Genomic DNA, 26505 nt, shown 5'->3' with positions numbered 1-26505 from the left:
CAATAACTTAAACATAAGATATGGGACTATTAAAGTAATTAAGAAACATTAAAAGTTTGTATAAAACCTTTGTGGGAAATGCCATTATAATAAAATAAGACAGAAAATCCAGAAGACATTAAAAAATTGATAAATTTTATGACTTAAAATTTTAAAGAAAAAAATCCTACATGAATAACGTAAACTTTTTCACTCAAAAAACAAAGGCTTTCTTTTTTTCTTATTTTAAACATAAAAATCAGTGAAAGTTGAATTTTTAAAATGAACAAAGGAAAAGAACAGTCCAGAGAGAAGGAAACTCAAATGACTCTTAAAATGTAAAAAGATACTATCTCAGCCGTAAATATATGAAATGTAAATTAAAACAAACTAAGAAGCAGTTACACTCAGTCTTCTGACTGTAGTCCCAAATAACATTTCCCATTAAAAGGAACCAGTACTCCTTGGAGAAGTGGCTGACCTCAGACCTTGGTCCATAATGTAAGATGGGCTTAGAATCATTTCATTCTAGAAAGCAAGGAAACTATTAAAACTATTAGGATTATATCACAAAGACTTCGATATCAACTTGAAGAGATACCTACTGGGAAAAGATAGGACAACTTATTCATAATAAGGATAATAACTGCAACAGATTGAAATAAGCCTAAACAAGCCTAAGAATATAAAAAATTCAATGTTGGCAATATGTGCTGGAAATATTCTGTGAGGCCACATCAGAAAATGTCATATTATAATTAAATATCGAGTTCTGAGATTAAGAAAAGAAATTCAGTATTTTAATTCTTTGAAAAAACAGCACAGGCAGTCTTCTTATGAATGTAATAATAGCTTTGGTATTGATTTTGATTAATTCACTTTAAAATCACCTGTGTTTTATTTTTTTAAGTCAAATTTAATGTGATAGAAAATTCATCACATATGGCTAGTCAATCCCTACCTGGGTCACCAAATTAACCTGACTTTAAATTTATAATTCATGTAGAAAATGATATAGCCTTCTATAATAAATTACTTAAATAGCTTACCTGGAATCTCTTTACATAAACAAAGTACACACTATTCAAAGCAGGCCCATACTTAAAAAGCAGAATAAAATAAAGTTTCATAGTAATTGACATCATGGTCTAGATATCATGATTTCAATCACTTAATAAAATCCCAAGAACTTTAATAAATGTGAGTATGATTGGCTATTTTTTAACAGTTATGGACATACCTTCACTATTATAGATATTTTAGGACAAATTTATAGAAAACAATAGTAGTGATAAGCATTTATTCAGTGTAAACAGACAATTAACTTATAATATTTACTATGCACTGCATGATAAGGCATAGCATATCCAATTTGCATTTGGGTTACACCATAACTGTCTCTTAGAAAAAAATATATGCTATACATATTATAATTTAATATGGCTAAATAATTATATATAATAAAAGTAGGCATTTATATATTTTAATATGTAAGATAAATAGGAGAATACTAGAAATAAAATGGGTAAACATTTATGTATATACATTAAAAATTTAACTGAAGGATGGAGGTAATTATTTAGACATTTAGACACAGCAAGGAAAGAACCATCTTGACTCCAAGTTAACTTTAAGATATGGATTTTCTCTTCTGTGTCTTTCCTGTCACCTTCTCTGGGTTTGACCGCTCTGCTGTTATTCTGACCATACAGAATGGTGCAGGAATCAAAATTCTTTTTTTAGAACAAAGATGCTTTTTATAAAACCATGAATATCTACTTTTCATGGGAAGGAAGTCATAGTCTCGTTTTAGTATGCAGATAGGCTTCGGAACAATTCCTCAGTTCTAAATCCCTTGTTCCCTTTTACTTGGATGCATTTGAAAACTCTTCAATCCTATGAGTGTTCCTATTGCTGACTGAGTCATACATGATCACAAAGGATCACAGTCCTGTGTAGAGAAGAAAGAAAGGAATTGCTAGTAAAAGAAAACATAAATCCACCATCTGCACAGTAAGAACTGGACAGCTGCGAGGGAAAGGACACTTTCTCTAACAGCCGATTTGTTATTCAGCCCAGGCTGGAACCATACAGCTCTCTTGGAGTTAAAAGTCTCAACAAAAGAAATTTTGGAAAATTAAGGTTAATGGGCAAAGTCTTTCATGATCATCAGAGAAGTCTAGGCTAAGGGCTTTTTGGTTGTTTCTCAGGGAGAGGAGAAAATGTACCCACATTATAGTGTACTATTCTTATACAGTTAAAGAAGAATTTTATTCCAAAATTATTTTCGAAACTGATAACAATTAAATAATTATTTCTGATTTTATGATTTCAAGGCCACAGTCTAACCTGTTCTAATCTGTTACATACTTGAAATGGGAAACCCTGCTCTATGACAGTCTCAAGTGTGAGAGCATATTTTGCACCTTTCTTCTTGCTTCTGATTCCTCCTTTTATCAAAACACAAAAAATTAGCTTATACTACAGAGCAAAAGAGACATTATAATATCCTTAACGTATTTTCTTTTCTTGCATGATATTATGGTGGCTTATGCCTCTCTATCGATAACAGAATAGAATAGAAATATGTAAAACTCAGATATAGGTAACCAGCATGTGGTTCTGCTTCACTAGAACCACATGATCAGCGGTAAAAGAATGTAGAATAAACACAGTATCTAACATCAGCTTTTCAGTTCAATGTGCACTTCACTACTCTGTGCACAGCGTATGTTAATTCTGGTAGGTCCTGCAAACAATTCCTGCAGAGCACTTTACAAGATACAAAATGTTTTTTTTTCTAAATATTTTCCTTTATTGCTTCATCACGAATATTTAATAGAAGTATCTAAATTCATGGTAACCCTCCAAAGAACATTAGAGGGTAGAAACTTGTTTTCTGGGCTCAACATAGGGAAGTACAATTAGTATAATGAGTGCCTCAATGTGAAAAATCTCTATAATGAGGTACATAGTGATATGAGTACAGGAGAATGTAGAAGCCTATTTCTTGTCCTGGAGGTGGTAGGGTGGTCTGGTTTGGGAAAAGGAGTGGTAATATTCTAGGATGCTTTTCCTAAGGAAGAAAATAACATACCAATTGGCTAAGAGTTCACATTAGGGACATTTTCTGTCTGTGGGGTATTGTGATAAGCATATTTCTTACTTGTTTATTGTGTTGTTACTACATCCTCATGGGATAGATAATTTTATTCTCATTTTATAAGTAAAGTTTCTTAGATTCAGAGATTTTCAGAAACTTATGCAAATTTGCAACCTACTAACAGGCAGATCTTATTCCAAAATTTTTAAACCATTCCCCAATAATGGGAAGACATTCTAGAAGGAGAACAAAGCTTCTCATTCAAGACTTAGATAAAAATTAGCTGGGCATAGTGGTGTACATCTGTAATCCCAGCTACTCAGGAGGCTGAGGCTTGAACCCAGGTGGTGGAGGTTGCAGTGAGCTGAGATTGTGCCACTGCACTCCAGCCTGAGTGACAGAGCAAGACTCTGTCTCAAAAAAAAAAAAAAAAAGGAAGATAAAAGTCTGTAGGACAGCAGTGAGTAGCCCAGACGGATTGTAACCAAACACATATAAGGAAAGTTTAATGAGCAAGAGGGAGAGAAAAGACCGAGAAGTTATATTAGAGCTAGACTCTGAAGGACACCAGCTATCTGAGATACACCATTTGAACTCTTCACTCAGTGCGCAATGGTAAACATGGTTGTTTTGAAGAGACTTATTGGATGGCAAGATTAATTTGACAGCAGAGACATAGTGAGATTAAAAAGCATGTAAAAACAGCAAGGAAGCTAGTGATAGCAGTCAAAGATAATGATAGTTCTGGCAGGAGGAATAGAAAAAGAAATGGATTGGAAAAACAGTTTATGGATACAGCCAAAAGGATTTTGCTACTGATTCAACGTGGGGAAAAGTTAGGTTACAAAAGTTAGGTGTTAAGCATGGATGATAAGGAAAAAAGCAGATGCATAGTAGAAATGAATGAAAGGACGGGTTTTTAAGAAAACTTGATAACATTTCATATGGGGAATGTGATTTGCCAATTTGGATGTTTTTTTAAATAATGGCAGAAAATAATAAAAATCTTGACATAGGATATCAAAATGTATGTTAGCACTAAGATTCAGATTTGTGAACCAACATGCAATGGCAATAGTTGATGCCACCGGATAATTTAGAAAATAAGTACAGAAAAGAAAGATATGATGATGATGATGATGCAGCTGGGTCTGCCGTTGATCTGACGATGATAGCTATAGTCATACAACATTTATTATTTGACAAGTAGTATTCTAGGTGCTTTATTTACATTAATTTAATCATCACAGCAACCCTACATGTGAGGTAAGCTCCATTTTACGGAGGAGGACACTGAGCCACCATCAGAAAGAGTAAACTGCCCCATGTTATACATCCAGCAAGAAACAGATTTTTAAGCCTACAGGTATGGATACACACACATATATACAAGTGTGTATATATACAATTAATATCACCACTGTCATCAGTTTGGATTGCATCCTTCCAGAGAGGAAAAGGTCTGCCAGACAATGTAAACTGGCGGTAGTGTTTTTTTGTTTTATTTTTTTCCAAGAAAAAGACTACGATTGGGGTAATGTTCAATCAATACTTTCAATTGTCTCTGTTGTTTGAATTCTTTACAAAGAGGAAGGCAAAAACTTGCATAACTATAAATGAATGAAGCAACATGATTACTTACAAATTAAATCTACATATTATGGAGAAAAAATGTAGAATGTACTTAGATAAACCTGTAATTAATGATTTTTTCATAATTCAAATATTTGGAGATAACCACTATTGAAGATGTGTTAAATTCCCCTCCAGCCTTTACAGAATCTTTCGTATCTTATTCCAAAAATTCACATTATATTTGAGTTTTACTTAGAAGTCAAACAAATAATATTATATTCTATTTCCATTTCTTTAATTAATAAATACTTTTCCATCTCTTTTCAATATCCTGTGCTATGACATTTTGGACGCCAATCCTTTCCTTAGCCCCAAGGTTTGCTGATTTTTATTTAGACATCACTGGACTGAAGAGATGTTTACCAGACTCAGTTTTGTTTGGAAACCAGGCAAGCAATTTTCTGTTTAACTGCTCACTGTCCACTTGGCTCCTTTACTTTTATATTCTCACATATTTAGCCAATGTAAATTTCTATTATCTCAACAGTGATTTAGCCACTTAAGGGATGGGAATCCTATAGAAAGTCCCCAAAGAAAAACACCATCAGTGAAGAGTTTACTTGCTTGTTATTTTTCTCTTTTCTTCTTTCTATGTTTGCTAAAGCTGCTACACTGGGGGTCAGGTTTTTGTTTATGTGTTTTGTTTTGTTTTTTATAGACTTTTTCCCTACAATCATATGTTTAGACCATCCTCTACATCATGTAGAGTTACGTGTTTTCACTTAGTCCCCTTCCTGATGTTCCTGGCCAGGAACCCTCCACCCTCCTGAGAGTTTACCAGAACTTCTATGCCCCCCATGAGGAAGCACTGCTCTGTCAAGTAGAAGTATTTGAACTTTAGCACTTTCCTCTGTCTAATTCTGCATCATAGCTAATAAAACGTCCTTGGAATTTCTAGTACATTGTAGCAACTTTCCTTCTTAGTAGCTTGTGTCGATGCAAGTAGTCCAAGTTGTAAGGGTGTGGATATGAGGGACTGGGGAAACCAGAAGGGGAATACAGAGAGAAGAGACAGTCAGAACTGAGACCCAGAACTTGAGCAACTCTGTAATGGTAAAGCCAGAACAAGTACGATAAGAATAGAGTAAGGCTTACAGAGCAAAGAGACCCCCAGTTACTGCCCATACTAATCATCAAATCAGAAAGAGACAGGGTAGTGGAGTACCTTTGTACAGGACCTTTCTGACATAGTGACAGGGTATTGGATTGAAGAAGGGACAAAACCAAAAGTAGGACCCCAAGGGTTGGATTAGAGTTCCTGAACGAAAATCTAAACCTTTGGAACATGAAAGAGCCCATTAGGTATCCACTTCTGACAGAAAAAGGGTATAAAGTAAAAGTGTCATCACAATAACAAAGCATCAGTTATATGAACTGGCATAGGTCACAGAAGAGTTATAGCAAGACAGACTAGATACTGCCTCCCCTGATGTATTCAACCAAGGCTTTGTTAATTTGAGTTAAGCAAAGGTTTATTTGCACAGCCTGATAGATAGCCTATGATTGATTCCAAATCAGGGTTGAAATAAAAGCAGTTCACAAAAGACACTATATAAGAGATAAAAATTTAAATGATGATTTATAAATGATTAGTATGGAAGAGGAAACAGTCAAAGAGTAATTAGCCCAGAAAGCTGGAAAGATCATCATATATACATTTATATTTATACATACATATATATACTTGCATATATGTGATCTTGAATTTTCAATATTGATTTTAAAAATTCAAAAAAATTTAGAGTATTTAAATATTTGAACATACCAGTTTTAAACTTAAAAGTCAACATAATACTCAATTCTATTCAGAAGCATCTTTTATTGATTTATATTAATGCAACAACTATTTAAAGGTCTAGCAATTAATAGTTTATAAATAACTAGGTTAAGCCGGGCGCGGTGGCTCACGCCTGTAATCCCAGCACTTTGGGAGGCCGAGGCGGGCGGATCACGAGGTCAGGAGATCGAGACCATCCTGGCTAACACGGTGAAACCCCGTCTCTACTAAAAAAATACAAAAAATTAGCCGGGCGAGGTGGCGGGCGCCTGTAGTCCCAGCTACACGGGAGGCTGAGGCAGGAGAATGGCGTGAACCCCGGGGGGCGGAGCCTGCAGTGAGCCGAGATCGCGCCACTGCACTCCAGCCTGGGTGAAAGAGCGAGACTCCGTCTCAAAAAAAAAAAAAAAAAAAAAAAGAAAAATAACTAGGTTAAGTTAAATAATGTTAAGTAAAATAATGACCTGATAGATATATGTATATATATATGTTTATTACATGTTTTCAATGAATGATTTCAATGACTGCTGCCAGCATTATGTTGAAGCATGAAGATATAGAGTTAGAAATGACAGTCTCTTCTCTAGAGATACTAATTCAAAATTAAGTTTTGTCTTAAGTACAATTAAAATCCAGATTAATCATCGAAGTAATTAGCTTCATCTGATAGAGGTTGAGATAAGCTTAATAGAGGAGATGATGTGTGATCCAAACAGAGAATAAGGATAAGAGTTTTCCAAGTAAAGGAATCAGCATAGTGAATGCATGGACAAATTAGAGAATATAGTCTTTGAAACATGGCACAAAATCTTGTGATTGTCTCTTTGGTCTCTTTTGTTGGAGAGGAGAGTCATGAAGGAAGCGTAGGATCTGTCTCTTCCTCTTGTCAAGAGGTCCTCCCTCCTTTGTCAACCTGAATGTGCAATTTTATTTATTAAAAGAATGGCTATCTTGCATTGTCTCTAGGAAATTACTTTAGGGATAAATGTCCAGTAAGCATAGAAAATGTGATTATAGATTTCTAGATAAAGATCAATTATGGGAATATGATTTTGGAGCCAGCCAACAGAGGGTAGATGTAGCTATGTAAAGAAATAAGAATACCAAGGAAAGCATGCAATGTTGGAAAACACAGACCAAGAACAGAATTCCTGCAGTCATCAACATTTAAAAGGCTGGGAAGGCAGAATATTCAGCATTTTTTTTTTTTTTTTGAGATGGAGTCTCATTCTGTCACCCAGGCCAGAGTGCAGTGGCTCAGTCTCGGCTCACTGCAACCTCCACCTCTGGGATTCAAGAGATTCTCCTGCTTCAGCCTCCAGAGCAGCTGGGACTACAGGCACACATGAACACTCCTGGCTAATTTTTGTATTTTTAGTAGAGACAGGATTTTTGCCATGTTGGCCAGGCTGGTCTCAAACTCCTGACCTCAGGTGATCCGCCCGTTTTGGCCTCCCAAAGTGCTGGGATTACAGGCGTGAGCCACTGTGACCAGCCTCAGCATTTTAAAACTATTGGGAAAACATGCTCCTAAAAATGAAAAGAAGAAAGCTTCTATTTGAAAATTACTAATACTGTCAGATGCAACAAGGAAGTAGTGGAGGAAAATGAGTTAAGGAAGACATTTAGCAACTAGAAGGCTGTAGGTAACAATAACCAGTCCATTTCAACAAAGTGATAGATGCACCTTGAGTCGAAGAGTAAATAGAAGTTGAGAAAGCAAAGATAGGCAAATACAGACTATGCGTTCAAGATATTTTAGAAAATGCTGGAGTCAATAAATCAGCTTGTAGGTTAAGTAAGTTTGAGGCAAAATTTCTGTTTGTTTTATAATTTTTATTTCAGAATAGAGAACTCTAAAACATTTTTATATTCTGGAAGGTAGAAGTGGAAAGAAAAAAAGGATATTTGGTGGATTAAAGTAATGAAGAAACAAAGAGATATCTGTCATCAAGAGTATAGGTGGGGCTGGGCACGGTGGCTCACGCCTGTAATCCCAGCATTCTGGGAGGCTGAGGCGGGCGTTTGGCCTGAGGTCAGGAGTTCAAGACAGGCCTGGCCAACATGGTGAAACCCCGTCTCTACTAAAAATACAAAAATTAGCTGGGCATCGTGGTGGGCACCTGTAATCCAGCAACTTGGGAGGCTGAGGCAGGAGAATAGTTTGAACCCAGGAGGCAGAGGTTGCAGTGAGCCGAGATCACGCCATTGCATTCCAGCCTGGGCGGCAAGAGTGAGACTTTGTCTCAAATAAAAAATAAATAAATAGAAAGAGTATAGGTGGAATAAATAATCTGAGAAAGAAGAGTGAGGGCTTCATCGGAGAAAGGGGGAAAGGTAGCACCAAATATTTAAATTTAGACGTGAAAGAGAGGGGGAAGTTATAGACTTTTACTTTATGGCCTCCATTTGCTTTTTTAAATAGGAGATATTTCAAATACTTTGAGTTAAAAAACTATGAAGGCAGCATTGGGGACTTAACATGAACAAAAGTAGCATCTTGTGTACACTTACTACATTCCGGTCCCTAAGGCAGCTGCTTTCCCATTTATGATGTCAAAAAATCCATGCAACTTTGACAAGCTACTCATTAAAATGGAGTCTTAAGTTTATAGATAAGGAAACTGAAGCTCAATGTGGATATTGACTCAGGGTTACACAATTAGTGAGTAGCAGACTTTGGATTTGAAATTTCATCTGTTAGTCCTAAAGCCTGTATTCTTCCCACTACGTTAATCTACTCCGATCCACCCTCCAGAATAGTAGCAACTTGGACAATGCCAAGAGTTAATTAAGGGCTAAAAAAGATTGACCACATGTATATAGGCTCATCTGAATAACAGTGAAGGCATCCCACAATTGTCTCTAATGATATTCAGCAGTTTCAAACAGCAGTGGAGAAAACAAAAGGTTCAACTGAACCAAGGTTAATGAATTATAAAGGTGAATACACAGATACACAAAGAACCAAGTAGTTTGTGGTGGTGTTTTGTGAATATCACTGCAGTGAGGTCTCCTCTGTGTCAGAAGAAAGCAAAACCTGGGGGTATTGAAAGACTGAAAATGAGATGTCTACTGACAGCCGAGAATGAAGATCAAATTGAAAGAAAGAGTGGAAAAGCAGTGGAAGGTGTAGATTCACACAGCAGATGTTGCTTAGACACAATTGTTACCAACGTTAAACTCTCTGTGTGATCCCTCATTGTTTTACAAAATGCATCAATATAGTATATAATTTGGGAAAGCAACACATTATAATGAAAATAACTTGGCGTTTGACCATGAAGCTCAAGTTCTTCCAGTACTGTATAGCATTAAGAAGTGACTTCATTTCTTACTTTCTTCATTTGTTAAATGAGAATAACAATTCCTCCCTTGTGAAGTGTTATAAGTATCAACATAAATGAACAAAAACATCTGGCACAGAGTATGTACTTAATACATGGTAGCTCTATTTATTAAGATTCTTATTGGAATAATTTGATTCTTACAATAAGATTGTCAGATAGACAGTATTACTTCACTATATGCTATTTTGGATTTAGTTGATGCCCTCTTAACTAATTTTGCAAATGAGAAAATGGAGGATTAGAGAGAAAAACAAACTGTCCTGAGGAGATTGGACTAGGATGAGAGAACAGCTTGTTAATTTTATTCCAGAATTTTATTCTATAAATAAAACTGAATCTATATATTGATCAATTAATCAATATAGACTACAAAGTTTGTCAAATGGTTCAAACGGTTCAAATATGAGAATATGGGTGGACATATAAAACTCTATGCAACATTTTGGCTGGGACCTGTAATCCCAGCACCTTGGGAGGCCGAGGTGGGTGGATCACGAGGTCAGGAAATCAAGACCATCCTGGCCAATATGGTGAAACCCCGTCTCTACTAAAAATACAAAAGAAACTAGCTGGGCATGGTGGCGGGTGTCTGTCGCCCCATTTACTCAGGAGGCCGAGGCAGGAAAATCGCTTGAACCCAGGAGGTGGAGGCTGCAGTGAGCCGAGATCGCGCCACTGCACTCCAGCCTGTGTGACAGAGTGAGACTCTGTCTCAAACAACAACAACAACAACAACAAAGTCTATGCAACATTTTTCATCTTAGAAGAAGGAAGGCTATCGCTGGAGAAAAGCGAAAGATGAACACGGAGCTTATTTATTTACTCCAAATGCAAAATAGAAAAGATATTTAGGAAGAGAGATAGAAACATTGGGGGCATATCTCTCCAGTGACATTAAAGATGCAGTTAGTATGGAAAACACTGGAGAAGATAGGCCAGTAAACAAAGGCACAGTGGCCAAAGTGGTAAGTGCCATGCCAAATGATATTTTTCCAACAGTAGGATAATAAAAAGATTCATTTCTGTTTGAGGCTCATATATTGTTTTTTTCAATTTCTAATAGGAAAATAATGTTAACACAATGAGTCCTCTTTTTCTACTGAACTCATCCACTTTTCTTTTTTATCTTTCTCTGTCTAGCTGTTTAATCCACGCAAACACTCAAAATAAAGTTTCTGGACAAAATATCTGTAACAATGTGGAATTTTCAAAGTTAACACAATAAATGAGTAAAATTAGAGTTGACTTATATTTAAAATAATTTCCATTTGGAAAGTAAAACCTGACAAAATTCATCTTGCCAGTCCGGAAAAAGCAAGTCATTTTAATCAAGCCAATATTTTAATTAGCCCACCAAATTTAACTCTAGGTACATCTGTTCTATATCATGTCCATGAATTAGCAATATAGTGTGTGACTGAATTTATAACTAATTCAACTTGACTACACTAATAAAATTCAAGTTACTGTTAAGGAGTCAATGTATTACTTAATCACCTAATATTATCCAAATATCTTAGTAAACATATTCTTAAAAACAAAAAAAAATTCTGGCTGAGTGTGGTGGCTCATGTCTATAAGCCCAGTGCTTTGGGAGGCTGAAGTTGGAGAATCCCTTGAGGCTAGGAGTCCAGGGCTACAGTGAGCTATGATCGTGCCACTACATTCAAGTCTGGCAACAGAGTGAGACCCTATTCTAAAACAAAAACAAAACAAAACAAAAACCAAGAAAGTCCTCCCAGGCTAGCATATTTTCTCCTTAGAGTCATTGTTTCAACAAATGTGAAATGTATCTTTAGAGTTACCGAATTTAATGTCTTCAGTCATATTTTTTCAAAATTTCTCCAGATCCTTTAAAGAAAATTTGAAAACCGAATCTGATAACATTTCTAGCCTAAAGCAGACTAATGTAGCTGCTACAAAACATCCACCATTACTCAGTAGCTGCATAAGGAAAAGAAATCATCTGGTTGCCATAGTATCATACATGTGAAAAGTGATGAACTAGGATAACATTAAGTTTTTGGTATGAGACACAAAAATTCATACATAGAAAGCCTCAGATTTTTCTTTGTAATTGTCTTATTAAGGACACTGCCCCTTATATCAAGAATTATGTTACAATTATGTCTCAAAGCTCAAAGATAGAAAAGTTAATAAAAATAGCTACTTTATATTAAGTACTTAATTTACTACTGGCCAAATACAAACATATAACTTACATTTTAGGTTTGAATTTTTATACAATTAAATTTTAAGTTTTATTTTTTTAATTTTATTTATTTATTTATTTCTGAGACAGGTTCTGGCTCTGTCGCTCAGGCTGGAGTGCAATGGTGTAATCTTGGCTCACTGCAACCTCCACCTCCTGGGCTCAAGAGATCCTGCTATCTCAACCTCCTGAGTAGCTGGGACTACAGGCATGCGCCACCACGCCTAGCTAACTTTGGTATTTTTGGTAGAGACTGGGTTTTACCATGTTGCCCAGGCTGGTCTCAAACTCCTGAGCCGAAGTAATCCTCCTGCTTTGGCCTCCCAAAGTGCTAGGATTACAGGCATGAGCCACCACGACTGGCCTAATTTTTATTTTGGATTTTAAAAATATTTTATGCTTAAAATATTTTATATTCATTTTTTATATTTAATTTCATATACATATATAAATTTAATTTTCACTACTGACTCTATGAAGACAATATTATTAAAAACCTTATAACAGATCTGGTTAAACTACAGAGACAAAATAAAAACCCAGGTATTCTTGAATCAAAAGCTTATGCCATTGATCTCTACTCCCTCACACACTAATGAGAACTATACAGCACATCATTTCTTTCGGACTTACCTTGATTGTCAGTAAGTTCAATATCATAAGCAGAAAATGTTGGCCTTGTTCTCTCTCCCTGTTTCTCTTTTCCCACCCCCTGATTATATATATTATATACATATAAATCAACTACTCTCCTCTACTGTTTCCTCCCAATTTTATTTTGGCCCTTGTTTCAAATTTTCTGTTTTAAACAACACAAAAAGGGGCCATAAAAGGAATTATCTTTCACTGATTATTTTCTGTATGCTGAGTATTGAGTTGGATATTTTATACTTGCTCCCTCATAAAATCCCCCAACAAACCCATTTGGCAAATGTCGAACAGCTCTTAAATGGCAAACTGAAGACTTCAGCTCAAAAGTGACTGAAAACCTCAATAAGCACATAAAAGGCCCACAATTTTCTTGAGCATCAGAAAAATAGAAATTAAGACCACAATGTGATACAACTATGCAGCCATTAGAATGCTAAGAAAAAGACAGACAATGCTTAATGTGGAGTAACTGGAGAACTCATACACCACTTGTGGACATAAAATAGGTACAATGACTCAAAAATGGTTTAGCAGTATTTACTAAAGTTGAACATATGTGTCCTCTATGGCACAGCAATTCCACTACTAAAACATACTAACTAAAAACACACCCATAAGTTCACCAAAAGATATGGACAAGAATGCTCATAGCAGCATAATTACAGCACAATTGCTATAAACAATTAGAATGATCAGAAAAAGAGTGGGAAAGTAAATTGTGTTATATCCATGTAAAGAAATAAAATACAGTAATGAAAACACATGAACTAAAACAACACACAACATAGATCAATCTCAGTATAATTGTTGAGCAAAATAAGCTAACCACACAAAAAATACTTGGTATATGATTCCATTACATAAAATTCTAAATGAGGCAAAACTAATATATGATGATAGAAATCATAATAGTGTTTATTTCGGGGGTAGTTATTGAAGGTGGACAACAGACTCTGGGGCACTGGTGTTCTATTTATTGATCTAGATGCTGCTTAAACTGATGTGTTCAATTTTTGAAAAAAAACATAGGTTACATTTTTTTGTCTGTATACTTTTCTTTATTCATTTTATAAGTTAACAAAACCGGTGTACTTAACAAATGTCTCTGCTGTTTATGTTATGCTTAATTTATGTTTTAAAGACCAGAAAAGTAAAAACAAATACATATTATCATGTTATCACCAAACCTTTCCAAGAGTTGGCAGAATCTATATAATTAAAAGAAAAAAGTTGTCAGGGGAGGGGGCAATATGCTTTAGTTTTGTTCCCCACCCAAATCTCATCTTGAATTATAGCTCCCATGGAGTCGTGGGAGGAACCAGGTAGAGATAATTGAATCATGGGGGAAGTTTCCCCCATCCTGTTCTTGTGATAGTGAGTAAGTTCTCATGAGATCTGATGACTTCATAAGGGGCTTTCCCCCTGTGCTCAGCATGTCTCCTTCCTGCCATCATCATGTGAAGAAGGACAGGTTTGCTTCCACTTCCACCATGATTGTAAGTTTCCTGAGGCCTCCTCAGCCATATGGAACTGTGAGTCAATTAATCCTCTTTCCTTTATAAATTACCCAGTTTCAGCCAGTTCTTTATAGCAGCATGGGAATAGACTAACACAGGGGGACTTGCAAATTCCTTTTATAAACACTTTAACCAACTTAACCAAAAAAGGGTTAAAATAAAAACAAAAATTCACCAAATTTAAATCTTTTACATATTATAATCAAGGCCTGAAATTTTTAATTTAGACTTAGAATCTTGGAGTTTTACATCAAGGCATAAATGTAACAAACCCATTCATTTATTTACACATTCATTCATTCCATAGTTATTTACTACTAGATTCTAAGCACTTAAGGGTTTTCAGGAGGTGCATATTCCTTCAAGTACTTGAGTAGCAAACACAAATGCCTCTTATTGCCAGGTGGAGATGGCAAACTGGCAAAATGCCTGGGTGCAAGTGTGCATTGTGTGCTTGATAGAAACTGTAGAATATTGTTAAGCACATGTCCCATGTGGAAAGTGGGGCTGCAACTACTTAGCACCAACTGGTTCTTTTCATGTGGGTCCATTGAAAATCACAATTTACTATGTGAAACCAACCAGTTTTTAAAAGTATGCTCTTTGCAAGAAAACAAACAAGAAACACTGTCTGTGACAAACAAAGCACATCTGTGAGCTGAATTGGGCATATTGCTGCCAGTTTCTAACGTCTGATTAAACTAAAGAGACATGAATGCTTGCTGGGTCACAACCATGAGAAGCTCATTTGCCCTTTAGGTGCCAAACCACTCAAAGAACCACACTCATTCTCCTTCTTCTGGTTGGCTGTAGCTTCAGGATTAAGGGTTTAAAAATAAATTGCTTAATTAAATACATTATGGTTTATTCTTACCATGAAATACTAGGCAGGCATTTGAATGAATGAGATAGAATTATATCCATATGTGTATGTGTGCGTGTGTGTGTGTATGAATGTCCATGAAATATTTTGATTGAAAATCAACAAAATCATAATTAGGACTGCAAAATCAGAATTAGGAAAGCCATGGAAGAGGTGGGCAAACGTTGGCTTTGGAGCATTTCACTTTTCCTTATTTTGACTTCTTCCATGCATTTATATTTGTTCAAGTGAGGGAGGAAAAAAAGCCCTCATAAATGCTCATCATAAAAGCCCTCAAAATGCTCCCTGTGAATTAAACCTCCTAGTTCTTTAATTAGTTACAGAGTTCTGGTTCAACATATGCCTCTCCGGCTCCCTCATTCCCTAGTGGCCACCTGCAAGGCTGCTCAGCAACATAAGCATCACGCTGTTTCTCTCGGGGCCTTCTCTTTGCTCACAGGTAAGGTGAGCAGAGTGAAGAAAGCGCAAGAGAGTGAGGTTTCTTACTAACTGCCTCACACACAGAGAGGATGCAAAAGAGTGATCCATAAGTGACATCTGTCAAGAAGTCTACTTTTCCAATAGTTTTCATATAATCATTTTCAGACAAAAACTAGCACAAGGAATCCTCTTTTCCTTCCCATCAGAAAATCATTTAACCAGCTTTCACTAATAAGATTGACAGGAGAGGAAGGCCAGAAGGAACAATCCCTCTATTCTGGAACATTTTTAAATAACCTTGGGTGTTTTAAAATCACAAAAATAATAGACGGCAAGCTTCTGGAGAAAGTGTCAGGATCACCTTTTAATGCTCCGGGGTACATAACACTGCCTTTTCTATTAGCTGCACTGAAAAGTATCTTTTGATTTCAGTAAAGAAAGCAGAAGAAACAAAGTAGAAAATGGCATACTCCAATGGATAAAATGCATAGTTTCTTTTAAAGTATTGGTTTCCATTGAATTCTTCTAATGCTAATTCATATCATTCATATATATATATATTTGAGATGGAGTCTCACTCTGTAACCCAGGCTAGAATGCAGTGGTGCAATCTCGGGTCACTGTAACCTCCGCCTCCCAGGTTCAAGCAATTCTCATGCCTCAGCGTCCAGAGTAGCTGGGATTACAGGGGCCCACCACCACGCCTGACTAATTTTTTTGTATTCCTAATAGAGATGGGGTTTCACCACGTTGGCCAGCCTGGTCTTGAATTCCTGACCTCCTGTGATCTGCCCACCTTGACCTTCCAAAGTGCTAGGATTACAGGTGTGAGCTGGATATTTATTGGGTAGCTAATATGTTAGTGTAAATAATTATCTCTTTTGCATTTAACTTTCCATATCAACTCTAATGCATAAAATACTCCCATTCTCCCTACTGAAAAAAAAAAAAAGTACCATTGTCAGGTAATCTCCATTTTTATGGCCTTTAATCTCCATTACATTTCTAGCAAAAACCAAAACAAAACAAACAAACAAAACCATGTACAGTAATTAGTCTGCAGAACGAAAAACTCATAGACTGAGACCAAAACAAAACATATCCTGACTTCATAGGGGAATGCTCATTACCTTCTAATCACTTACTTGAAATGAAAATATTAAAAATTACCATAATTTTTAAATCAGTAAAACATTTCTATATATTATTTTCAAATAAATGGATCAACAAATTACAGACCAGAGTCATTCTTCACATCATGTGACCAATAAGGTTTATAAAAATATCTTGGTATAAATTACAATCTGGACATTTTTGCTAACTAAAGTCTAGTTTAGTATATAAAGATTATCTGAAAGTATAAATGTTATAAAAATGTAATGTAAATTTTCATATATTTATTCTATTAAATTGGCTATTACCCACTCTAGATTTTTACAAATTATTTTAAAATGATTATCTTTAATATTTTTACCCACTATTAAGATAACTTTGGGCCGGGCGTGGTGGTTCAAGCCTGTAATCCCAGCACTTTGGGAGGCCGAGGCGGGTGGATCACGAGGTCAGGAGATGGAGACCATCCTGGCTAACACGGTGAAACCCCGTCTCTACTAAAAATACAAAAAATTAGCCTGGCGTGGTGGTGGGTGCTTGTAGTCCCAGCTACTCGGGAGGCTGAGGCAGGAGAATGGCGTGAACCCGGGAGGCGGAGCTTGCAGTGAGCCGAGATGGCGCCAGTGCACTCCAGCCTGGGCGACAGAGCGAGACTCCGACTCAAAAAAAAAAAAAAGATAAATTTGATAAACAAGCAATAATAAACAAATACAACAGAAACTCATAAAAATAACAGATTTGGAAATCTTCAGAATTTCAGGGGTTTAGAATTGGGTGCAGGAAGAGTTGATATTAAAGAAAATGGTTTGTAAAATTAAGATATACATATTTATTTGTGAAAGGACAAAGAATATTAAATGCATGGCTATAATAATCTCAGTTGTGAAAGAGAAAAGACACATTTCAGTCACATAAGGGGTGACTTTTTGAACCTCAAAAACTTACAAGTTTTGTTGAATATCCCAGTGAATTTTTTACTTTGTACTATAAGCAGAACCAAAAAAAAAGTTAAGAAACAAACATTAATAAAATACTTTTGAGGAAAACATCTGATTCTAAAATTCATGTATTTGTAGCATGTATGTTTTAATTTATTTGGAATAATAATCATCGCCTAAAAATATATTTTCAATATTTACTTAAAATATGGTGTTCAAGCTTTCAGGGACCGATGAGGTAACATGTAACACATATGACCTTAAAAGGTAAGAACATTGTTATGTCTAAATAGTAATCTCCTGCTGTCACATTACAAAATATTTAACTACAGAATACAGGCAACTGCAAAAAGACATCATTTCCAGTCTATAACATTTAACTGTGGGCTACCTTTTAAAAACATTATTTGTGTAAAGTATCTAACACATTTTCAGAGAGATTTGTACTCTCATAGGTATATGTATAACCCTTATGATTTTGAAGCCAATACTATCCAAATAGCTGCGCTACTTTCTGCACTAGAGGAAACTTTTATCAAAACCATATACTGAAAATCACAGAGTACATTGCTGATTATCTTTGATGCAAAATACATTTGCATGACTAATTTAGTCTGCATACTTAAAACTTAATATAAATATGCTCTAAATAAATATAGACTGAGAAAATATACTGTACACTGTTAAAATATGGCATCAGTGTATATTCAAATGCTTATGCCCTCAAGGACAATCAAATTTTCCCAGGTTTGGGCAGAAAAATTCTGCAGATGTCCCACACATTCATCCCTTAATCTTTGCAAAGAGAAATGCAGTTTTCTTTTAAGAGGAGCACTACAAAATTCAAAAAAAGAACAGCTTCATTTCTCATCATTCATTCTGGGCCTATGCCTTGCCTCTCCCAGAAACATTTTCTAAAAATCCCTGTATTAATGCAACCTTTCTTTAACATGTAAGATATGGAAAGAATACTGTGGTGGGTAGAATGCTTATGGTGTTCAAGAATCCCACTCTCAAATATAGCTGTACTATATAATCCGCTTCCTCTGGGTGTTGGCCCACCTGTGAATATGGTAAGAAATCACTCCTTGGCCGGGCGCGGTGGCTCACGCTTGTAATCCCAGCACTTTGGGAGGCCGAGGTGGGCGGATCACGAGGTCAGGAGATCGAGACCATGATGAAACCCCGTCTCTACTAAAAATACAAAAAATTAGCCGGGCGTGCTGGCGGGCGCCTGTAGTCCCAGCTACTCGGAGAGGCTGAGGCAGGAGAATGACGTGAATCCGGGAGGCGGAGCTTGCAGTGAGCCGAGACTGCGCCACTGCACTCCAGCGTGGGTGACAGAGCGAGACTCCGTCTCCAAAAAAAAAAAAAAAAAAAAAAAAAAAAAAGAAATCACTCCTTATACTACTTCATATGGCAAACATGATGGAATAGTCATTGTTGTGATGAAGCTGTGTTGTATGATTCCCTCTTAGTAAACTGAACAGAAAGATTTGCCTGCTGGCCTAGAAGTATGCAGCCATGTTATGACAGGGCCGCATGGCAAGGAACTGCATGTGGCCCCTAGGAGCTGACAGCAGCCCCTGGCTGATAGCCATTAAGAAAATGAGGACCTTGGTCTTACAACTGCAAGGAAATGAATTCTGCCAATAACCTCATGGACTTGGAATATGACCCTGAGCTCTAGAAAGATTGCAACACCTTGATTTTAGTCTTGGGAGACCTTTAGCAGAGGAGCCAAACAAACAGTGCCTGGACTCTCTTGTCCCACAGAAACCGTGAGATAGTAAGTGTGTGAAGCTGTGTTTTAATCAGCTACATTTTTGGTAATTTGCAAGAAACAAAACTAATACAAATAGTAACGTGCTAATATTCTTGTGCTAAAGTTGTCTCATTCTTAAGAGAAATGTTGGCTGTTAAGTAATAAAACCATTTTAATTTTGCAAGAGTTCAAGGTCTTTGCCAATTCTCTAGAAATATGTGCTTTATACCTAAAACTGTTTCTTATTGTCTGAGCATCTACATTCAACACATAATTTCCATTTTCTTTGAGATGTGAGTAAAATCAGAGGTGGACATAAACTTGTAGTAATTTATATTTGTATCACTTGTTACTATTTAAAAAGTACTCTGAGACTTTTGAGAGAATAGCAGCAGGCACATTCATTTCATTCTCCATGAAATCCCCGCATAAAAACAGAGGGATTAAGTAGGATGCAAACTCAAAAGCTCATCAACAACGCCTGTAGCAAAAAATAAATAATTTAAGTTTATCTGCTATTCTAAGAAAAATCTTCTTTCACTTTTTATGTTCTTCTCCATATTTATTTTCTTTAACGACTCATTTCTTTTATTTATTTATTTATTTATTTATTTATTTATTTTTGAGTCAGAGTCTCGCTCTTGTCCCCCAAGCCGGAGTGCAATAGTGCAATCTTGGCTCACTGCAACCTCCGCCTCCCCGGGTCAAGCGATTCTCCTGCCTCAGCCTCCCGAGTAGTCAGGATTACAGATGCCGGCCACCATGCTTGGCTAATTTTTATATTTTTAGTAGAGATAGGGTTTCACCATGTTGGCCAGGCTGATCTTGAACTCCTGACCTCAGGTGATCTGTGGGCCTCGGCCTCCAAAAGTGCTGGGATTACAGGCATGCGCCACTGCACCCAGCCACGACTCTATTTCTTGATTAAATCAACGATATTATTGCATTTATTGTGTCACTATTCAGTAATCTCCTTTCTAATTACTTATCCCCTTACTAAAACTGTACCATTGATAATATTAACTATCATTTTAAAACTTTTCTTTTCTTTTACAAATGTAATTCTGATTTTGCACTAACCTGATTTGCCTTATATCCAATTTTTCTCTGAGTGCTCATGACACTCCCTAGACATTCTACCAGCACCTAAATAATGGCACTTTTCAAGTTATTTTGGGAAAGTGAGAGTGAGAAAAGAAAAGTGAGAGCAGAATGAGAGAGAAGAAAGACTCTCAGAGGAAACTATTAACTACTCCCCCAGGGTTTAATAATTCAGTCTATTCTGAGAACACCCTCTCCTAGCTCCAGACTCACTCTTTCAAATAACCATAAGTGAAAATGAAAAAATTAAAACAGAAATACTGGACATCTGTTAGATTCTTACAAAAACCTACCCTGCTTCCATAGCTCTCTCTTGCTTGTAAGAACTTAGTATTTCTTCCCAATCAGCAAGAAATAAAATTAGAATTGTTTTTTAATTCCCTTTCATGTTTGACATCAGAGAAAATACTAAGTTACAGAAACTGTCCTGCTGAGCAGCTTCTCACTTGAGTTCAACACTTCCTTTTCTTTCCTGTTGCAACAACAGTGTTAAATACCTTCATGATCTCTCATAAAGATCATATAATAGCCTCCTTAAATTTCTCTCTGCTTTTCATCTCTCCCTGCTTGAATCAATCTTAAATATTATGAATGTCTTGTCAATCAAATACTCTGTTCAAAACTCCTTCATGGTCTCCGTGCTGTCTTTACAATAACACAAAATGCCAATGTGTCGTATTAAAATCTTCCACCAACTTGTCCCAGTTTTATCTCCTGCTGTTCTCTAACCAACATAAATTTCTGCAAACCAATTTCGTACATCCCTGCCTCTTCGCTGCTTAATCAAAGTATTTTCCTTGCCTAAATGATTTGTAACTTTTCATTCCCTCATGTAAAATTGCATCAAGCCTTTAAATGGTATTTTGGGGATAAATCTCATACTGCTTTTATTATTGGATGGTCACCAGTTTCTCTTGTGACATATATATATATATATATATATATATATATATATATATGTTTTTCAAAATATATCTGATATTTAGATAATTATGTGGGATATTATTTCAATCGTAGAAACATTCGACTATTGGAATTTGATTGAAATAATATTCAATCATATTTAAAGATTCTAACATGACTCGAATATTTCAATCATATTTAATATTTAGATAATTATGTGATATAAAGTTATTTAATATCATGTGTATGAAGTGGAAGTACACCAAGTTCCAGTTCTGCTAATGATAATGCATCTTAAATTGGACAAATCTTTCAAAGAAAATGATGATAAACTATATATATGTATATATATTTATTTATTTTTAAAAACTTCTAGAAGGCACTGGAGATCAATTAAGAATAGATAAAGACTAAAGAGATTTTTCTTTGAGGAAACCCCTTAATTCACGTGGAAATGAATGGCTAGAACTCAAGCAGAAAAGTGAGTGGTGAAATCTAGAAGCTATGGTATGTACCCTTATAAATTATCTTCAACATCCCTATCCAACATCTGAACTGTATATGCAAGCAAATGAAAGGCAGTGGCTGGAAAGTTGTAAAAGGTGGCTACTGCCCATTGCAAGTTTACATGGGCTAATACACCTTTCAAGTAAACTATGCTCTGTATGGTACATCCAGTGGGGTGAGCTTAGTAGAGATATCAGGAGAAAGAGTAGATGAATTTGAATATAAACCAGTAGAATTTTTCCAATCTGAAAAGTAGAGGAAAATAAGGTTGAATAAAAATGAACTGTGTGCCTTAGATCAATGCCTAGAAGTCTAACAAATATATATATATATATTTTTTTCTTTTTTGTTATATATATAAGTATATATATGCATATATATTATTATATGTTATATATAACAAATATATATAGTTATATGTAACAAATATAAATATATATATACATGTATATATATGTGTGTGTGTGTGTGTATATATATATATATATATATATATATATATATATATATCCTGAAGGAAAGGAGTGGGTAAATGAAGGAGAAACATTATTTGAAGAAATAATGACCAAAATTTACCAAATTAGATGGAAAGAATAACGTTATGTATCCAAGAATCTCAGTATCCTAAGAAATACAGATACTGATCCCTCCCACTCCTGCACACATAAAGTCACACTATTGAAACTGTTGAAAACAAATGATAAAGACAAAATCTTAAAAGATAAAGCAATTTTAAAAGGGAAACATCAATAGGAATAAAGCTTTACTTTACATTAGAAAGAGATTAGAAGACAAAGCAGTTTTGAGATACTGAAAGGAGAAAACAATACAAAACCACAAAGCAACTATTAATGCAGAATTCTATAACCAAGGAAAATTCCTTTGAAAATAAAGGTGAAACAAAAGCATTTTCAAATAAATGAAACTGAATTTGTTTCTAGCAGATTTGCACCACAAAAGGTATGTATTCTGACTGTGTATATACATACACACGTATATACATATGTATACTTTGTTGTATACATTTATATATTCTGACCTTACAGTGGCCTGATTTGCCTTCCGTATCTCTAAAGTTCTACTTTTATGTCATCTACATTGTTTCTTTAAAATGATTCAATAAATACACTATGATGTATTTTGGATGTTAGCTAATTTAATCTACAACTAGGAGTGGTTAGTTAACATTTAAAATATGCTAATGATAAAAATCTCCCTATATAGATAGTTAACAGCTGAAGTAGTTAAATCACGGGCACTCTCCAGGGGCAGCTATTAAGCACTTCAAATACTTCAAATTATATTTGCACCTGAGGGTTAACTAGTATAAGGAATATCAGAAATAATATTTTAGTGGTGAAACGGTGTTCTTTGTATGTGGTGGCTTAAAATATTAATATTTTATGACCACTGCTGCACTTCCATAAATGGAATATAAGAATCATGAGTCTAGCTGCTTAACAACAGAATATCTAGAACTCGATTTTATCTGTGCCTTGTCTTAATGTAGGACTCTGCCTTCCAGTGTAGATGAAAAATAACAGATTCTACATGAGTATATTGTTTCATATGCTTCAGGGTAAAATTGTGATATAGAGTGCTTCAAAATGTACCTAAAATTAATGAGAGTTGAGATTCACCCAGCTTACAGGAAAAGGTTATAGAGTGATCTTTGAGCCTGCTTGCTAGTAAGTATTATATGTGTGGCAGGATTCAGTTGGGATTTGCTTTTATTATGCAGTATCACCTAGTGGCAGAGTCTTAGCAGAAGAGATGTATAACTGGCACGAAGTAATATTTATCTTAACTCAGTTTGAAATCTTCCCTACCTCACCTGACCATGAGAAAGTAATTACAGAATCAAAAAGTCTTTGCATGTCCCTTGTAAAATATTATATTTTATTTATGTAAATTATATATACACACACACACACACACACACACACACACACCTATATAAATATTCCAGTTTGGTGGTTAAATTAATGAAAATACTAATATAACACAATAGAGAACACAGTTTGATGTTAAGAGGTGTTCTTAAGTGGGCAAATTAAGCAAATAAAATTGTTCAGTGAATTGAGTACATAGTGAATTAATTGGTTCACAGATCTTGTACCTGACAAGAATTTTAAAGGCTTAGAAAGATAATTTCTCTGTCTCGAGCAAACTAATTCAGTATATCACAAATGCTTTTATCTTTCTTGGGAAGAAATGCTGCAGTCTTTCTTTGAGAACAAGGTCGTTTTAAGCATTATTTTTATTGACAGCAATGAATGAAACATCTTACCTCCAAATGATATCCAACTCTGATGAAGGCGCAAACTGGATCAAAAGCTCCAGTACCACAGGTCAGAAGGTGTGTCCTGTTATAGTGATGCAAAACCCGAACATAATTTGCACATTCACCCTAAAGCAGGAAAAAAAGGGAAGGAATCTATCAGTATAATAAACATGTTTAGTCCTTTTTGATTTTTGTTTTTCCTAGCCCTAGAAAGCTCATGTTTTACCATAAATCTCTGTTGAGTGAAGGAGGCAAGAGGGGTAGAAGAAAAGAGAACAAGAACTTGGAGAAGAAACTGGGGTGATTGACATTTTGGTTAGCAGTGATGTGTAAATTACATTTTATAATGAGAGTGCATCATTTTTCATGTATTCTAGTTTACAATTGAGGAATAAAAAAAGCACTATTCAGAAATTTCTTCAAGTGTAAAAATTCTCATGGCAATATGTTCCACTAAGTAAGTTATTCCCAATGCTGTTAGTTTTTTAAGTACAGTATAAACAATGAATCAGCATAAAGTCATTAAAACCAAAAATTTGAAAAGCACAGTTATTCGTATGGAAATATGCAGTCCTTTTTTTTTTTTTTTTTTTTTTCCAAGACAGGGTCTCACTCTGTTGCCCAGGCTGGAATGTAGTGGTGCAATTTCAGCTCACTCTAGCCTCGCCTTCACAGGCTCAAGTGATCCTCCCACCTCAGCCTCTGGAGTAGCTGCAACTATAGGCATGTGCCACCATGCCCAGCTAATCTTTTTGTATCTTTTGCAGAGATGGGGTTTCCCCATGTTGCCCAGGCTAGTCTCAAACTCCTGGGCTCAAGCAATCTGCCTGCCTCAGCCTCTCAAAATATGTAGTCTTTAGGGCAAACAGAATTTTAATATTTTGGAAAGTAAGTCTTATATTCTCACACTCACAAATTCACATAAAGCACCTTCAGAGAGAATTGTTAAGTAAAGAAAACTAACCAATAAAAATAACATTTTGTTGTAGGACTATAATAAGATTACTATATCCTGTAAGAAATAGTAGTAGACTGGGGATCAGCAAACTTTTTCTGTAAAGGCCCAGAATGTAAATGTATTTAGTTTGATGAGCTATCTGGTCTCTGTTGCAACGATTCACCTTTGCAGCTATAGCATGAAAGGAGCCATAAACAATACAAAACTAAATGCGTGGGGCTGTGTTCAAATAAAACTTTATTTACAAAAGTAGGGAACAAGCCACCTTCGGCCTAGAAGCTCTAGTTTGTCGACACTGGTATTCAACTCTAAGCTTCTTGAGGACAGAATCTATTTTACACATCTCGGCATTTCCCAGTTAATTGAGCACTGCACCTAATACATAACACATGCTTAACAAAGCTTTAATATATCCATCAGTAAGTGAATTTTATCATCAGTATAGTGAATTTAAAAAAAAAGTTTACAATTGCTTCAAAATCAACTTGGCTAATTTTAGCAAGCATTCTTTTGACAAATTAGGTGTTGCTATTCCATTAAAAATAAATTATGAAATAAATACTAAACTCTTTTAGTGCCCAGTATTACTTGAAATCAATACATGCAATCATCAGTTACTGTCACATTTTATAAGGACCTGTTGTGATTTCAGCACTTTAAAGTATATCCTATGACAGTATTAGGAGGAAAAGGCCAGCAGAATCACTTGGCAAGAACGAGGAGTGCACTATTGAATTGATTATCCAGAGCACACAGGTATATTTATTTCTTCAAATTTGCATTCATATGATATTTTATTCTTTGGGTGACCCATATATTTGGCAGAATTTGATCATTCAGGGATGGTGAAAATATCTGTTATTTCCATAAGCACCTGCATTTCCTCTCTTGACACACTGTCACATCTGAGAGGGAGCCTATTAGACCACATTTGGGCTCAGCTGAGCTAGATTGACATGGCCTAAGAATATGTTCAATGAGTCAGCATCACGCTGTGGGCTAAGGCAACAGGAATGTGCTGACTCACTCCTTGGCTGTGACCCAGCTGCTACAGAGAATGAGGAGTTGGTATAATGTGTGTTAGTCATTTGTATAGTTTTTTTTTTAACTGAAAAAAAGGATAAGTTCACTCTCACAGGCAGATGTCCAGGACTTCCTCCACGGTGCATTTGTGTCACAAAACCAGCTAGCCACTGCTTGCATGTGAAAGTCCTATCACTGACATCTTAGTGTGTTAGGGACTTTGTTGGGGTACTGATGCACAGCATTTTGCCACTCACACCCAGCAGGGAAACTACAGAGAGAAAAATGCTTCTTATAGTAGAAGAGACCCTAAAAATATTTAGGAATAGGTAAAATGTGTTTATTGCCTCTCTCAAACTTTTTGTTTCTTCATTCACTTCTAATTT

At 35.6% G+C, this 26505-nt stretch overlaps 1 protein-coding gene across 2 annotated transcripts in view; it reads right to left on the bottom strand.

The window, feature by feature from the left end:
• SEMA3E (semaphorin 3E) overlaps window positions 1-26505 on the bottom strand; it is a 277698-nt gene that overhangs the window by 74028 nt on the left and 177165 nt on the right. For both annotated transcript variants that reach the window (XM_055283382.2, XM_055283383.2), the window contains exon 4: window positions 24145-24264. In XM_055283382.2, the coding sequence (XP_055139357.1) occupies window positions 24145-24264 (120 nt within the window). The remainder of the gene's footprint in view (window positions 1-24144; window positions 24265-26505) is intronic.

Source organism: Symphalangus syndactylus, chromosome 6 (genome assembly GCF_028878055.3).
Source record: "Symphalangus syndactylus isolate Jambi chromosome 6, NHGRI_mSymSyn1-v2.1_pri, whole genome shotgun sequence".
Classification (NCBI taxonomy): domain Eukaryota; kingdom Metazoa; phylum Chordata; class Mammalia; order Primates; family Hylobatidae; genus Symphalangus; species Symphalangus syndactylus.
This window is presented reverse-complemented; position numbering and strand designations above follow the sequence as displayed.